Genomic DNA, 18507 nt, shown 5'->3' with positions numbered 1-18507 from the left:
TCGGGTCTGTTTGAGGTTTTTCTTTAGACCGTTTTTCATTGCCTTTTTCATGCAGTGTGGACCTGCTGTATCTGAAGTGCCTTGCACTCATTGACAACTTCTGTTGTCAATGAGATGAATCATGCCATATTTTGCTTGCTTTTTAAGTCAGTATAAGCAAGCAAAGATGGCATGATTCAGTAATCATACATTGACATTATGCACAGTGTATCACATCAACAGCGCACTGTCTTCTTCAGAGAGACATCTTCATGCTAGCATTACCATTCTTGGCTATGACTGCTCAGAGAGCCATGCAAATGCAAGTGACCATAAAAGAACAGAAACCAGAGGAAGACAAAAGAAAGGAGATGAGGTGAAGTATGGAATGCTACACCAACAACTTTTTCAGATTAAATCTCAGTTCACTGATCCCACATCAGATTGAAGGCTAAACCTCATTCACTGTTATCTGCAGCTTTATTTTAACATCGCCATCACCAAAGACATGTTTGTGATCTTGTAGAACATCTGCGAAAGTGCATGTGTCAGTTTGCTGCTCATTGAGGGCCGATGCGCATTCGTCTTTACTTCTATCTTTATCCTAGTGTGCTAATACAAGCCTGTATTAGTAGACTCGTCTATTTGAGAGTAGAATTTCTGGCGTGAAGGAGAAACAGAGAAGCCAGTATTTGTCATCCCAGTCAGCAGGACTTTACGGATGTTGAACCAGTCGGAAACACAAAGCTGAGCTTAGGGCTAAAACTATCTTTAGGGATAATCAGTATATCATAATAATCAGTATAATAAAAAAAAATATATATAGCCAGCAGAATTATAAACCATCCATTCCCCTCTGTGCTGATGTTGATGCCTTGTCCAACAAGCTGTATGAACTGACAGCACAGGGCAAGCAATGTTACGAGAAGAATCAGTCATTCCCACAGGAACAAGTCCCATAGCAGATGCTAACATGACTCTATTGCTCTTAACTACCGTGACGGTTACACTGAAAAAGTAAAGGTGGTGGGCTAATTCTCTATGTTAACAAGAGATGGCACAACCCCCAGACATTTGACGGTAAAAACTGAGATACGCTGTCGCAATCCGGATATGCAAGCTGTTGGCGTCAGGCCATATCACATAGCCAGTGAAGTTCTCACACGCCATCGACATCCATATTTATATTCCAACAAGGGATGAGTCCATTCTACACTTTCATTACAGCACGAAAAACTTAGCATCATTAAGCATTTATTGCAAACTCTGAGGATATCAAATCATGTTTACCAGGCGTCTCTCCACCAACATGTAAAATGTCCAACAAGGAAAAACTGGACTACTACTTTTCTTTGTGATGATGCTAAGGAGGCATACTCAATCCTTCTCACTCCTTTTGGCAAATCCGAACTCAACCATGCAAAACCCAATTGTGAGGTAGCCTGTTACAACCTGGCAGTTCAAGAGGTGGTTTAATGGTCAAGAGGATGCCCTCAGAAAGTGTTTTAAAACTGCCATGTATATGTAAGCTTGCATGGTGAGGATATTGAGGGATTGCCAGGGGGAGAAAAACTCACTTTGGGCCCGTTGAGGGCAACGCCACAAAGAGAAAATGACATTTTGTTGGGCCTTTGTCAGTCTTTGACCCTTAATCATCTCTTATTGTATACTAAGTAGTATTAAGGTGAAATGCAATTCACTTTAATTGCTGTGGTGCACCTGCTTGGAAATATATCGTGTGGTGTAGGCGACTCAGCAAATGCACCAAGGCTAACATTATTCTGCAGAGTTGAGTGCAGTGCTTGTACGAACTTGTGTGCTGATATGTTTCAGACAGTTTTATTTTATATATGGTAGTTTTGTTAGCATATAGCACGCACATTTTAGCTTCTGAATACATCTCGATAAGTTTAAGTGATAGGACTACATGAGGGCTCATGTTTGTCTTGTGTCAAATTGTGCCTCAGAAAATTTCAAATCACAATTTTACCTTAGGCAGCAGAGTGGGCGCCTGGTTACCACATCTGCTTCACAGTTCTGAGGACCCGGGTTCAAATCCCGCCTCGCCTGTGTGGAGTTTGCATGTTCTCCCCGTGCCTACGTGGGTTTTCTCCAGGTACTCCGGTTTCTTCCCACGTCAATTATTGATTGAAGACTGTGGTGTGGTGAGGTGTGAATGTGAGTGCGAATGGTTGCTTGTTTCCTTGTGCCTTGCGATTGGCTGGCGACCAGTTCAGGATGTACCCCACTTCCCGCCCGCAGTTAGCTGGGATAGACTCCAGCACGGCCGCGACCGTAGTGAGGATAAGCGGTACGGAAGATGAATGAATTAACTTATTTAACGTATTTTTACACTTTTAGTTCAAGTAGTCTCTCCTTCCCCCGTGCTTCATCTCTTTTAATTGACTTTTATGCCATCTTAATTAACATTGTACAGCACCATACAACGTGATAAATGTTTCCCACTCGACATCCATTGCAGTCTGGTCATCCTGAAAGGGAGATACGTCCATCTGCACTCCCTTCTCGAGGTTTCTTATTTCTCCACAAATGGGATATTGAATTCTTCGTTGCCTGATTGGGGGATATAGATCAGCGGATATCATCAGTCTTTGTCCCTGTGCACCTGTGAAGCCCTTTGAGCCCTCTTGTGATTAAGGGATATACAGATAAACTTGACTTGACAAAACAGACTTTACCATGAAGCGATTCAAGCTTATGGTAACACGTTAACACCACAGCTAATATTTGCATCAGGAATTCTAATACAAGCTAGGCGAGGTTGTCCCAGTGATTGGTTGAAAGACAAGGAGAAGATTTTGTGAGGCCTATAGGTTTATTGTCCAAAAAGAACACTATTTGTTTAGGGGAATGTATGTGGCTCATGTGATCATCAAAGTTTCCCATTCCTCATCGAGATGCATTTGACATCTGATGGAGTAAAACTTTTTCCTTCTGTTTAGTTATTCTGTTTTTGTAGAACTTAACTCATAGAAGTGGCAAGATCCTAAAAAGGACATCACATCAGCTCTTTTATGCCCTCCAGCCAATGCCAGATTTGCACCCGGTTAGGTAAACCTTTTGTCTGTAATTTGATAAAGCCACTCGGCCACTTGTAATATGACACAAAACCAGCCATGATTTATGATGTGGATCTCGAAATTGCAATAAAATATCAAACTCTCTCAATTTACCATTACAGCATCAAAGTCATTGTGCAATAAAACAGCAAAATGGAGAAACAAATGTAGGCTAAATGTTATAGAAAGTCTATTTGGGTCCTGTGTGTATTTTGTGATGTCACATTTATGGACTGTTGATGAGCATGACAAGTAAAAGATGTCCTCAACGGTTTTCCTTGACTCACTTTATCCATCCACACTATATTCATCCTTCCACCCTTTTTTTCTTCTTCCTTCTGATGTGTAGTTAGGAGTTTGATGCCGTGACTGAAAAACATTGTTAAAAGACATTTTCATTTTGATCTTGACGCAGAAAAGTGTCATGACTACATGAATGTCTCTCTGTGACCTACATCAGCCTTTTTTTTTTACCCTAAGACTACCCTCTTGTTTATGAGTAAATCACGTTTCTCATCAATGACGGTGTGATACAGCTATGGGATCCGGGGGGAGGGGACAAACGATCGTTGGAGGGGATATCGATGCATGAGGTCCATGGACACATTTAAATCGCCAGCGGTTTTCACCAGCTCATTCCATTCTGTAGTTAATTAGGGTACCCGCTAACGTTCAAAGCTCCAGTCACACATGGATTGTTGCATCATCTTCCGCATGTAGAGACGTCTCCATGCAAAACTAAATGCGCCACTTTTAAAGTGAAAGAAAGAACCCTCTTAGATTGGACAGGATTAAGGTCGGCTGTGACAACCCCCACACCAGCGCAGATGTCCCACTCGCTCTGGGGGTACACCTGTCCACAAATTACCAAAACCGTGTCTAGCCCGCCTCTTCACAGAGTTACGCCAAGTGCAGCCCTAGATTTGTACTAGTCACAAAGAATGAGCCCGAGGTGGTTCCTGGGATATTACTGAACATCGTAACCAATCGGTGGCAGTCTTCTTTGAACTGACTGGGATCTACAGTTGATTAGAAATGGCTTCAAAAGTCTTTCCATACTTGGTGAAATGTTTTTTAGACTTCCCCATTGTTCTGCATATTAATAAATCTAATAAATGCTGTCAAACAAACCCTTTTATGCTGGTAAAGACAAACTACAAGGTAAAATCAATTATGATCACTAACAATAAGATAATAGTAGTTATTATCTTTCAGTTCAAAGAACTTTCAGTTGTGGTACTGAAAGTTTAATGCAAAATGAATTTAAGCTTGTGAACCCAATTCTTGTTTATAAAAATAAGTGATGATAATTTATATTGTATAATCATTATGCTGTGGAAAATAAATATGTAATTTAAAGTAAAGATTTATTATAACATGAGAGTCATAGGCATGCGGAAACCTGACCACAGCTGTGGAGAAAGGGTGAAGTACTGTATTGTTACAGATTGCATGGCAGGTTGCAATACTGAGTTAGGATTTAATTAAAGATTTAAATTGTTGGTTTTGGAGCAACTGAGATATCTGCTTTTCTGACTGCATCAAAAAGAGCCTGTGACAGCCTGCAGACAGAATTTTTTGTAACATCCTTTCGTGCAAGACTTTCTTTTCAAGTGAAAAGGCCTGGCTGTGTTGATGTACTAGCTTGTCTGCGGGAAGTCCATTGTGCACACAAGCTCATGTGCTCTCCAGCCATAACTGGAGTGCAATTTCTAGCCTCGAGCCACACAATGACATCTGTATATTCACAGACACGCTTGAGTCGCTGCGACTTAAGTTGCTAAGCCAGTCATCTTGCCCCACTACTGTTTAGTGTTTCATATTACCACTTCTACCTCAGCTGTCATTCGAAACCGCCCAGCAGACTGTCATCTGAAGGGTCACAGATGAATATACATCAAGCAATAAAATGCTTATGTTGTGTTTGCAGTGTTGTGTAGATAATGGCTATATGATAACACGAAAAGGTACTAAAATAAAAGATGAGTCCAAGAAAAAATATGACAAACATTTACTTTAAATCAGATTTTTCCACAATTGCATGTAACCTAAGGATATGGCTTGAAATGAAATAGTGTGAAGGCCCAAAGACGCAGCACACTAATGATATGGGGCTTGAAAAACATTTTGAGCTGAGTCACAGGCTAGCTACAGACTAGAGCTGAGATACTGTTTAGTCTAACTGACATAGAAATCAATGAACTGAGGAGCACAAAACCGCTTAATACATCACAGCATATTATAGCAAAACCCAGATCCCCATGCAAATATCCCACTGCAGGACTATAAAGTCGTTCACACGCACGCACACACACATGCATGCGCACACACACAAAATCTCCTCCAAAAATTCCATTGGTGGAGTGAGGCTAATCCCTTTGTTTTTGCTGTAGATTAAAAACACTGAGGCAAGATCAACATCTCAGATTACATTTCCAGGTTGATCTGATACACAATTTAAAAGAGAGCACCTTTTGTGTAAATTCACCCATTCTTCAATTGACACAAAAGTACTGGACCGTGTGACTGACTGGAATGCGTCATTTCCAAGGGTCAGGGTTGGGTTTATATTGATAATGCAGTATATAGAGGTCTAACCTACAAGATACCAAAGAGATGAAATTCAATTAAGAGTCATCACACAAACAATGCTCATATAACCTCTTGGAACATCAATCTGGAAGAAGAAGTAACAGATCTGGCTCAGGTAGATCAAGAAAAACTGCAGCAGTTGATAACCGAAACATTGTAAGAGCTGTAATGAAGGCCCCAAAACAATGCCGACTGACATCAGGAACCACCTCCAGAGGGCAGGAGAGAGGTGATCTCCTGTTGTGCAGAAGACTTCATGAACAAAATACAGCGGCCACAGCAGAAACCATTCATCGGTTTAGGACAGATGCCATCAAAACTGAATGGGGGATCCTCCATCATGTAATAAAGCAAACGGATGCAAGTTTTTGGAATGTGGTAGGAAACTGGAGTACCCACTTAAAACCCATGCAAAACTCAACACAGCCGAGACTCAAAACCCAGAACTTTTGACTATGAGGCTGAAATGTTATCCACGGTTCGCCCATCTCCATGTTTAACCAATAATAATAATAGAAGTTGCCGCACAAATGGGAAATCAACTGTCCGACTGACCACAACTCTGTTATCTCTGTGATAACTCTGTGCTGACATGTTTTGAGGATTAAGCTTTATGCCCAAATTATGCAAACCATTTTGTTCAAGGTTCCATTTGTGAGAGCCATTTGTTGTTCGCTTTCATTATCCTCCACACATGATGATCCACTTTCACTTTTTGAAAGAAATGAGCCTGCCACATTTCGATGCTGCAATTTCTTGAAATTCATTTGCAACAGTAATTATCTTAACTAGCCTTTGCGCCGAACTTTGTGTATGCTGAAACAAAAACAAGCAAGGGGCCTGTCAGTGGTGTGAACCACGATTTACCACACGTGGTCTAAGGCACACACTGAGATCCATTTGTCTTTGTATTGATTGTTGTGTCAAAGCCACAGAAGCTCCAAACCTTTCCCAATCATGTGTGCCGGCCATGTTTTTCCCCTCCTCTGAAGTGCAGCTGCAGCCTTGCTGTGTCATGTCAGAAGGCATCACCTCAGCATCTGAGTCATGACCACAGTGGATAGTCGCCTGTGACAATTGTCATGAGACAGAGGCTGCACATTTCCGGCTGTTGTCACTCCATCACCGGGAGGCAGAGACAATGTTGGAGCGGTCATGACCTCCTGCCAGCCATTTTTGTCCTTGCGGAGTCAGAAGAGCTTATGAAGGAGGAGAAAGAGGAGGCTGCGGGAAGGCCGAGTAGCTGCCCTCTGGTGACTGAAGATGCTTTGAAAAAGAAAACAATATCATAAGAAGACAAAATACTTGTTTAGCTGGGTAGTAGCATGGTCCCAGAAACCATATTTCTCTTAAAATATTGATAAAGAAAACATATTGGGACTACAACACTGATTAATACATGTGGTATAGAGATTACACAAGAACATCTGAAGTAAATTCTCTTGTCTGCTTTTCACCTTTGTTTGGACTGTGAAAAGTAATCAAACAGCTGTTTTGTGCTGTCGAAACATGCAGCCAGTGAGTACACATTTTAAATGAGCAGAATTAACGCGTGACCAATTCAGCCAAGTTGATCCCTCTTCTGTGGCTCTCTATGTAACCGGGTCAATCTGTGTGTTTAATGAAGTTTATACATAATTACACAAAACCTGTTACTGCCTGACAAGAAAATGCCTCCCGATCCAGTGTAAACTGTGTGTATGTAGCTCGGTGCTCCTCCTCCTGTAAGGTCTTCTTCTGTGCTCCCCACTATAAATGTTTTCTGTGGCCCCGCCTCTGCCCTTTTGTACAATCTTCCTGTGGGAGAGGTGGGTGACCATAATTCAATCAGTTGGTAATCCTGAACCATCCTAATGTTTCTCTTGGTTTATTATGCATCTTTAGTCTCAATGTTATTGTTATGTCTTTTCTTGTCACATAATGGGTACGTGTCAGCGGAGTTACATTTCAAAATAGTATTTTTAACACTGGCTTAAAGCTGTGACAAGCCGAACTGACTTCCGGGTTGCCGATGTCGTCATCTGTATTTTCTTTGTGTAGGGGCTCGAGTGGACAGTCCAATTTACACGGAGGTTCTGCTGTTGTTTATTCTGTCAGAATAAAAGGAGATTGTCTCCAAAAAGGTCCCGGTGTCACACCATTCTTCAAACCGACACAACGCAGAAGACCACCGGTCACATCTATATTGAGCCAACCGCTCAAGAGATGTATTGTGAGTCGGTGGACGACTGGTTGGCACACCTGCCTCACAATTCTGAGGACCGGGGTTCAAATCCCGGCCTCGCGTGTGTGCCGTTTGTATGTTCTCCCCGTGCCTGGGTGGGTTTTCTCCGGGCACTCCGGTTTCCTCCCACATCCCAAAAACATGTGTGGTAGGTTGATTGAAGACTCTATATTCCCCGTAGGTGTGAATGCGTGCATGAATGATTGTTTGTTTAGATGTACCCTGCGAGTGGCTGGCGACCAGTTCAGGGTGTACCCCGCCTCTCGCCTGAAGATAGCTTGGATGGGCTCCAGCAGCCCGCGACCCTAGTGAGGATAAAGCGGTACAGAAAATGGATGGAGTCTTATTTCATTTTGAGGTTACTTCCTTATAAAAGGTTTTTTTGCTTGCTTCTGTTACCAACTTGTTTATTCATGTGGGCTTCATCTGGTTTTATTGGTCCTTGTAAAATGAAAATATATATTTTCTTTAAATGTAACACTCTGAAACAACGCCCCGCTCAGTCGGCAATGAAATACCACTTTGTGTTGCATCTTCCCTATGCCTACACAACCCTGCATGTATGAACCGCGAAAATATATATGCTTAAAAACTCTGTTGGCTGGAATATATCCCACCGGCTCGTCCTGAAGCTTTCTATGCTGCGACGAGAGGTGCTAGCCATCAGCTAGCTAGTAAGCTAACAGGCTTCCGGGGCTACTCTCGCTTGGGAATTTAAATAACCACACAAGCTGTTCTGCAAATAGTGGCATTCAAGAAAGATCCTTTTTTCTGTAGGTTTGTGTGTGCAGGCATAGCTATCTCGCTAACGGCGCACTGTAATGGTCAAAAAAATGGATCTAGTAAACTAAGTAACTCTCAATTGTGCCAGATAACCACTGGTGTGAATGAAGGCAATCAAGTTTTTATATAGTGGAGAAGGGGTGACTCATGCTGGACATCCAAGAGTGTAACTGGGCACTTAGCCAGGTGCAAAAAAATCCAGAAAACTGAAATGGTGTGAAACAGTTTAACACTATATTTCCATAATTCAGTACTACATAGTTCTCCGTCTATGCATGTTTTTAGCAATGAGCTTCAAACATATATAATGTATTGACTATAGAAACAAATCTGTGATTTCACTTTACAGGGTCTTTCATGTGCGGGGAGCGTGGTCCTGCACCTGCTCCATATGGAAAGTGACTTTTATTTTAACCTTTGGTCTTACTAGGCTCTATATACTGTAAATACAACTGAATTTTACTTCACTGAATTGATAGATCAGATTATTTCATTTTCAAGCGGGCAGGCAGAGAGAGTCACTGAACAGACATGCAGCAGGCATGCCGTGAGACTGTCACACTCACCGGCGCTTGGGGAAAGTTTAGTGCATGTTGAGTACAGCCATCATGCACTCAAGCTCAGATCACATTTAAAATGCTGTAATCTACAGTTCAACAGCGCATGAAATAGCAGCCGCCATTTTGATGATTGAGTTTGTCTGTCTCTACACATCAGTTTGTTCTGGTACACATTTCTTTTTTGGTAATTTTAATTCTTCTTATTATTTTTTTTCCCCCATGTCCCTTTAGGGGCTCTGTATCGAAATAGACTATTAGAGTTTTCGTTTTCTTTCATTTGAGTACTGGTCACGGTAGTACAGTACACAATACAGAATAGTACTAGACACACTGCTGTCCATTGATTAGGGCGACTACATATTCTGTTATCCTCGGACATGGCCATAAAATTGAATTATACCACTGCTGTACTGTGGTTTGTGTTTCTGTTCAAGTCCCACCTTCCTGACGATAGAGAGGTCATTTGCTGAATTTTCACTCACTGCTGTCTTCATTCACTGGTTGAGAAATCAATCACTTGACACAGCAGTTTCAGAGTGCATATACTGTAGACAAACAACCATTCACGTTCACACCTATGTACAATTTAGAGTCTTCAATGAACCTAACAGTAACTATTCAAATCTAGTCATAATAACTTGTCACTCTTCATTTGAATTAATGTATGTATGCCTGTTGAATACAATTCCATGTATGGATTCACTATTAAATTAAAATGGCGATGTAGGTGGAAAAGGTGTGATTTAAAATGTGTGAATTACTATCGAGAGAGGATGAGGCTGTTCCTGCAACACCACTGTACTGTACACTATGCTGTATCTGCTGTGTCGACTAAATTAGAAGCTAAAGTCTGTTGTGCTACTATGAGAGCCATGTGGCCCTGACACATCTGATAAATTAACCTTTATACTCAGATTAGGCCATGTGATAACTAGACGGGGCCTCGTGTTACCTGAGAGATCTGTCATGTCCTAGCACTGACACAACCAATATGTGAGAGAGATGATCATCTCAAGGGCTAACCCCATTATAACGGTGTATCTATACAGTATGTGAATGAAGCAATGAGCTTTTAGAATACAAATGCGCAACTTTGATGATCAAGAGTGCCACAAATAGTTAGAGGGACAAAACTGTCGGCAGTAGAATTATTTATGAAACATATTATGCCAGCATACATAGATAAGTTACGCAGTCCTCTTCTGCATATAGTCATTTGAACAGACAGAAATCAAACTTTCCACATTTATGATATTCCAGAGCAACGCTATTAACAGTGATGGAAATATGTGTGCCCTTGGTAGTGCCGTGCAAAGACACCAATTGTAATATCTATTCATGCACTTCAAATGAACTGTCAAAAGCGCTTGTGAATGTAAGTAGCTGGATGACATCCATCACATCTGTAGCCTCGTCCACAGCTAAGACGAAGTATTACTCATGCATGGCTAGTTTCGGCTTCCTGTGCGCCAGGACAGAGAGGCCGTTTCAAAGTTTTTATCCTTACTATAATCTCCAAAAGCATTAGCAAGCTCCACGGCGCACCACTTCTTCAATGTCTGCCAAGGGATTCTTTTCTGGAACATGCTTCATTTCAACAGTATAGGACACCAAAGCAATGCAAAAACACGAGGAATATTATGGTATTGTAAGTCTGCAATGGTAGCAGCTCTCGTGTATTTGTTGTATTTGCCTTTGTACTTAGTGTTGTAGTGCTAACTCCTTTTGAAATTGTTTGTGGCTAATTTTGTTGCAGGTGCACAACATAGAGGTTTGCCTTAGACAAGTCATCTGTCTCACACCTTCCCTTATCGCTATGGTTCTCTTGTTCAAGTTTTCTTTGTTTTCTTCTTGGATCATCAGTGTTGCTTGCTGGCTGGGGTGGAAGCCTGCTAAGCTATTGCAGAGGTTTTGATTTTGTTTTCTTTTGGGGTTTTCTGTCTATGATTTGAGTTATTACCGATTGGATCGGGCTCAAAAGGGCCTTCTGGTTGCCATCCGCTGATTACGGCCCGGTACACACTAAGACAATTGGCCTGTTTTGGTGCCTATTTTGCACCTTCCCAACCTTGCATGTTCAATCCACGAGTGGATTCAGAATCAGAATCATCTTATTTGCCAAGTATGTCGAAAACACACAAGGAATTTGTCTCCGGTAGTTGGAGCTGCTCTAGTATGACAACAGACAGCCATTTGACAGAAAATACTTTTGAGACATGACATGAAAACACAATACGGAGAGTCACTGAGCAATGAAAGGTTACCAGTAATGTGGTAATGCCGATGAAAACAAATTACTCCCCTCCCCCAAACTGAGGTGAGAAGAGCTGAGTAGAGCTGAGCAGTCACATGCACACCCCCATCGAGGAGGCAACATCTCTGACATCCTCCAGTTCAGTTTATGAGGAATCTTTGGAGATGAATAAAGGAAACATAACTCAATCTTTGGTTACTAAAAAATTCAAGAACCAGTGAGCATAACCCAACATTACGTCGTGACCACACTTCTTATGGAATGCTACATACACTAACTGCAATAACGATGTGTCACCTGTGAGCGGGCATGCAGTCATCATTTCCGAAGTGAGAGGGATACATTGTTCAGGAGTAAGTCAACTTTTATGTGCAAATGACCATCGTCTTGCATTCAACTGCTCCTCTCCTTAGTGGCCAAAGGATTAAATAATCAAACTGTCAAACTCTGGTTGAGTTAAAGCACAAAGACAGTAAAGCGTGCGTAAGTAGTCAGACAATGAAATGTCCAATGGCAACACTGAATATAAACCACATAGTAAAACATCACTCTTGCTAGACTAGGTTCAATCATCTCCAAATATAATTATCTTTCATAACCATTAAACCCAAAATCAACATGAAGTTGCCTAAAACAGCTAAAAAATACTAAACATTTAATCAGGCAATTTATTTGCTCATCTTTCAAAACATGTATGTTTTTGTATGGATTTTGTAGAGATTTTTGCAATCAATCGCAGTTTTATGATTCCTTATTGATAATTTGAGAATAGCTACCAATACTGTGACCTTTGAGAATCATTGCTCAATCTTATTGCTCAATTAATTAAGTAAATAATCTACGGATTGATGGATGATTATGACAATAATCATTAGTTCCTTCAACTGGATCCGTCATATGGGAATAAGGAAGCCTCTCACAACATGTATAAGCATATGGCAATATAAAGCAAGGTGACAGACGTCCCCTGTGTCAACTACACTATGCTCATCAGTTCCTGTTGATGACGCTAACCTGCAAGAAACACACTCAGTGACTCAAATGAGTGTCAATTAAGTAGCGAAAGAGCCCTCTGATCTTCTCAGTGCTTGCATTGCGTCTAAGCGGCAGGTTATTCAAAGCCTCACATTATCCTGCAACATTCCATCTTCTGCTCCATTTTTCTTCTTCAGTGGTTTTCTTATCTGCACTCCCTCCTTTTTTCCCACTTCCACACAGCATAACTCACAGAACACCTTCTCCCCTTGCCTCCCAGGGAACTAAATATAGTGAGTGGGGCAGACAGGCTAGGCCTTGTAATGAATGGCAAATAAAGTGGAGCGGATCGGCACCAGCATGCGCACAGAGATTCAGACTAGCGTCACTGCGACAGAAAAACTCTTGCATCAACATTGAAGGATAAATACCAGACAGCAAAAGAGAAAAGGGGATTTTACCGGTGTAAAATAGAATCATTTAATTTATAATATTCCTTGTGGTATTTGCAAACCTAGTTGCTTTTTATTTTTCCATGATTTTTCTTGCAAAAAGTCTTGAATATTTTAGAAGTGTTAAGGGATAAAGTGAATTGAAGTGAGAAAAATAATCAACTGTATCCAAATGAGCCTCTTATTTTTGTTGGTTGAGTTAGAATCAGTTGAGAAATGGCAACGCAGTTACACGATGTGCCTTTAAAACATCCATCCATCCATTTTCTGAGCCACTTCTCCTCACTAGGGTCGCGGGCGTGCTGGAGCCTATCCCAGCTATCATCGGGCAGGAGGCGGGGTACACCCTGAACTGGTTGGAACTGGTTGCCAGCCAATCGCAGGGCACATACAAACAAACAACATTCGCACTCACAGTCGTGCCTACGGGCAATTTAGAGTCTCCAATCGATGCATGTTTTTGGGACTGTGGGAGGAAACAGGAGTGCCTGGAGAAAACCCACACAGGCACGGGGAGAACATGCAAACTCCACACAGGCGGGACCGGGGATTGAACCCCGCTCCTCAGAACTGTGAGGCTGACGCTCTAACCAGTCTGCCACCGTGCCGCCGCCTTTAAAACATTAAGGGCATAATTTCCTAAAGGTTTGCACGTGTAAAAACGGCCGCAAACTTGATTCGGCACCTAAACCGGACGCAATGAGGACTGCGTCTGCCAATTGCCCCACAGTTCATTTTGAGGATTGTGGGAGGAGTATATGCAAGTAGATAGATTTATCAAACCTGATTGCGCTAGCATAGGGCAGGCAAAATGAGAGCCAACAAAAATGATCATCGATAAAATGTGATTTTGGAGCTTCTGGACGACCTAAGGGCTGATTTGGGGTAAGTCAAAAGAAGTTCATGTCATATCACCTAAGACAAATGTATGAATCAATTCTGCATTTTCATGCGTCTTGGTCATTTCAGTGCAATGTGACAATTGGTGCTGGCCTCTTCCAGAGCAGTTTTCCGGGTGTACTGTCCTAAGTTTTAAATTGAGTGTTGCACAGGATGGGCACCTGTATATACATCCAAATGTCATGCACTAGTTGGGGGGGGGGGGGGGGGGGGGGGTAAATCCAATTAAACATTATTGTGGTTGCAGGCTTACCTAAATTTATCAGCGCAATTAATTTATTTTCTCTTAACTCTTGCTTCTTTTATTAACACTTCCAATTACATCACTTCAGACTTCATTTTGTGCTTGCAGTGCGCTCCCAAATTTTTCAGAGTGAAAACAATTAGAGCTACATAGAGCACGAAACCCTTTTAGGTACGGGATATGAGCTGTTGGGATGTTTCCTGTGCAAAACCATCATCATGGAGATGACGTGCCGCGCTTCAGTCATCCGTGAAGACAATTCCCTGGTAAAACGGCCTTCCCTTACGGATACAAACAGCTTGTTGACCCCGGGAGAACTCGCTGCTAATCTGAAGTGATATTAGTAATAGTTGAAGTCTTGAACTCACCACGACAGAACGGATGTGCGGATGTAGTTTACATGGAATATTTCAACTTTAAATTCTTGTCTGTTACATCCACTACATCCTTCCTTTTTACACCTGTTGCCAACAGTGCACAGAATCGGTTAGAGCAGGGTTGGCAACCTGAAACTGTCAAACAGTCCTTTGGACAGTCTCCCAATGAAAAAAATAAATAAATAACACTAAACATCCATCCATTCATCCATCCATTTTCTGAGCCGCTTCTCCTTGCGGGCGTGCTGGAGCCTATCCCAGAAAACACAAAATTTTCAATTTTAAAGTGACGATAGCACTGCATTTAGAATATCTTTTTTTTTTTTTTACCTAGATATATAAAAACAAAACTACTGTATAGTGTATTGCATTTATGAAATCAATGACTTGCTTTTTTTCTGCATGTAACTAAAACATTTTGAAATCTCGAAAAAGATGCTTGGTTGAAGCTTACTTTCCCAAAAAAATAGTCAATGACTTTTTGAGTCCTACTTGTATTTATGAAATTAAAGCCACAGTTTAATTATCCTTCTGCAGTGGACCAAAAAATGCAAACAATTACATTTGAAAAACTAATTTAAATTTAAATGAAATGCTCACTATTTATTTTGTCACAGAGAGCCACAGCAGAAGGATGGAGGTGACTTTGGAGCAGCGGGTTGCAGACCCCTGGGTTAGCGTGAGTAAACATGCAATTTAGCGCCCGCTGTTCCTAATACAAGATCCTAATCTTATTCATGAACAGAATGCGCAATCTGTTAAAGGGAACATGCAAGCTCGCATTCACTGGGATCTTAGTATATCAGGCCTTAACGTTGTTGTGCAGAATTAGTATGAATGCATAGCTTTGCAAATATTCTAGATTAAAAATAAGATGCCATTTACAAATCAAGCTTTGTAAATTGGCCTACATGATACTAAACCTAATATGTGACTTTTGCTAGTGTAGCGTATTTTAGTCAAATAAAAATTTTGATTCAAAATGTAATTTAGAGAAAAGAATAAACCGGAAGCGATGCCTGCATTACTTCCGGTTTACCGTAGTTTTAAGTTCAATTGGTAAAAATGTAATTAATATGTCTCGAAAAGGGGCACCACGTAACATTTTATAGGTATAAAATACAGGGAAAGTTACGACAAACCTTTTTATCAGTCTCGTAATCTGAAGGTTGTTACACTTTGAGTTGTAGATGACAGAGGTTTACTTAAACTCGGAATTTACACAAAATACAACAAAGAGTGGAATTGTATGGTTATATTTAATTATATCTACAAGGGATCTAGACGGAAACACACAAACGGGTCTAACTAAAGAACGAAAATAACACTAATAATAATAAAAAGAAGGAAAATAGGTGTACGAAAAGGGAAATAGAACATCGTGTGTTGGACTAAAGTTGGAAACTTGAGCGTTTGCTGGATCCAGTGCGTACGGGAGAGAGGACAATGTTGAGATTTCGTCTGAAGCTAGTAATTTCCCCGAAATTATTAGGCACTAATATTGTACAGTCTGGCAAACGTTTTGCCGTGTCTACTCACGAGCGTAAATTCAAGCTGGTGGGTGGTCGTCTCTTTCTCCGGAAGTGGCTCAGGAAGCAAGGCGACAGATTTGGTTGCAGAAGAAAAAGATGTAGAAAAATAAAGCAAAACACAAGAGGTGGAAGAAGAAAAATTGTTGTTTGTCACACCTTGTTGGGAGAGTCGTGACTGTTTATCTTCCGGCCTTTTTTGTGGCTCGCTGGCAATTTCAGAACAATCACGCTTATCTGGAAGCGTACCTGGTACCTTCGTAGTAGCTGCTCTGATCGCCTAGCGGTGGCCCATGGATAGTCTGGGAAGCCAAGTCTGTTCTCATCACAACCTTTGCGGTTACCGAGCCGTGTGCCCGAGCAAAGAAAGGGGTGGGTGGCCCACGGTGGCCCAGCTGGCACACTGCCAGCAAGACAAGAGGAGAGAGAAAAAACACCCCAGGGGTGTGTCGAAGAGGGACGGAGAAGACCACACCCACCCGCTTGAATCTTGTCTACAAATTTGATCAAATTGTTTTCAAATAATATATTAATATAATATAACCTCAGCTTGGTACTCTCTTTATTGACAGCTCAAGCACATAGAATATTTATACTTTAGTTTTGGCAAATCAACTGCTTATGATTCAAATCACATTTCATGCTGCTTAGAGTCAAATCAAGATAAACAATTCTCAAAATCTCACAGTTGCGTTTGTAAAGTTGACACACTGTCACAGACACCAAGGCATACATTTGGAATATTTCTGCAGAGTTCATGAAATATTAAAACAGACATTGATCCTTGGTTAAACATGAGATGAGAGTTCACGGGTTGCAGTCCTCTCAAACGCCAATGGGTGGCGCCTTGGATGCACGTTTGGATATTAAGCAAATAGTTTGTTGCTGTATTTGCATCACGTCATCGATCGGTCCCTTTTGGGCTGTTGTGAGTTCAAACGAAGAAAGGACGCTTTGCTGACTGTAAACCAAGATTTCAAGGGGACCTGCTAATTACTTCAGGGTCCAAAGCGTCTTGTTGTGGGAGTCTCACAGCAGGGCGGCTTCGGACGATGCAGTTTATCAAACCGTGGGGAGTCACTGTGTGGGGAGTCACCTCCGTTTGCGGGGAGCATGTCCGCTACACTAGCACATGAGCGGTGTTAACGTGTGGGCGATACAGAGTTGCCATGGCCACAACAGATATGCTACTCTCCCTAGTGCAGCAAAATTATTATAAAACTGGGATTCGGCTAAAAGGACAAACTATTGTTTCTTTAACGAATGAAACAGTGACATGTTTGCACTCACACAAACAGCAAAAGTGTGAGCTTACACTCTCAAAGCAATCAAGTCCTTGGAAGGTGCATCAGATATCTGTGAATAATTAAAATGAGGGACATAGATTCACAAGTAACACACACATCCACACACAATTCCTGACCTAAGTCATTAAATATTTGAAAAATGTCATTAAAAAGAGCTTAACAAGGCGCTTGGGTGTCTGGGACTGTACTGCCTGCATTTATATAGCAAATGTCCTCCACCTCAATGATCAGCTCATTGGTGACAATAGTGAGAGCAAATTCGTCATTAAATTGATCATCCAATGTCACTTTAAGATTCAATCAGCCATAAGTAAAATAATTAAAAGGTCCCAGTTGGGGCACTCACCCAGAACGCCGAGACGATAGTTGATTGTGATGACAATGACGTTGCCGTAGCTCGCCAGGATGCTGCCGTCAATCATGTTGCCGGTTCCCTCCATAAAGGAGCCGCCATGAATGTAAACCATGACCGGCTTTAACCCATTCTCGTCGTGAATATCTGCAAATAATACACATGTTAATGAGGGAAAAAAAGCTTAAGAATTGATGGCTTTGACATTGATGCCACTGGTACATCATCAGCACTGGTCCATGTTATGTTTCGGAAGAGGTGTGTTATTCATTCCTCACTTGGGGCGTGGGCGTTCTGGACAGCTGACTCTGGGCGAGAGCCAGCGTACACCCTGAACTGGTCGCCAGCCAATTGCAGGTCACATATAAACAAACCACCATTCACACTCACGTTCACACCTACAGCCAAATCAGTGTCTTCAATTAACCTACCATGCATGTTTTTGGAATGTGGGAGGAAACCGGAGTACCCGGAGAAAACCCACTCTGGCACGGAGAGGACATGCAAACTCCGCACCGGCGAGGCCAGATTTGAACCCGGGTCTGCAGAACTATGGGGCAGATGTGCTAATCAGTCGTTCACCGTGCCACCGAGGTATGTTATTTTTTGTTAATAATTGTTAAGGCATGGAAAATCAGACACGGATTTGTAAAACTAAGACACTGGATAATATACTATTCATTTTTCATTACCAAGTAATTGAAAATGTATGCACCATTGCAAACAGCAGAACATTTAGATAACGTTTAGATGCCCTTTCATTTCTCTCCTCATTAATCTCTACCCATTAACCCATGAAGACAAAGACAAAATTTAATTTTCAAAGTTTACAGATTTATTGAATAGAAATGGTGTGCCTTCAACCGCATGGCTTATTTTTTGCTCTGAAAAGCTCTGTC

The 18507-nt window shown here is 41.5% G+C and overlaps 1 protein-coding gene across 1 annotated transcript in view; it reads right to left on the bottom strand.

Annotated features, from left to right (window-relative positions):
• nlgn4xa (neuroligin 4 X-linked a) overlaps positions 1-18507 on the bottom strand; it is an 89057-nt gene that overhangs the window by 31759 nt on the left and 38791 nt on the right. Inside the window, exon 3 of the mRNA XM_061683018.1 lies at positions 17603-17755. Coding sequence (XP_061539002.1) covers positions 17603-17755 — 153 coding nt within the window. The remainder of the gene's footprint in view (positions 1-17602; positions 17756-18507) is intronic.

Source organism: Phycodurus eques, chromosome 1 (genome assembly GCF_024500275.1).
Source record: "Phycodurus eques isolate BA_2022a chromosome 1, UOR_Pequ_1.1, whole genome shotgun sequence".
Classification (NCBI taxonomy): Eukaryota; Metazoa; Chordata; class Actinopteri; order Syngnathiformes; family Syngnathidae; genus Phycodurus; species Phycodurus eques.
Note: the sequence above shows the minus strand (reverse complement) of the source record. Positions and strands in the feature narration are given on the sequence as shown.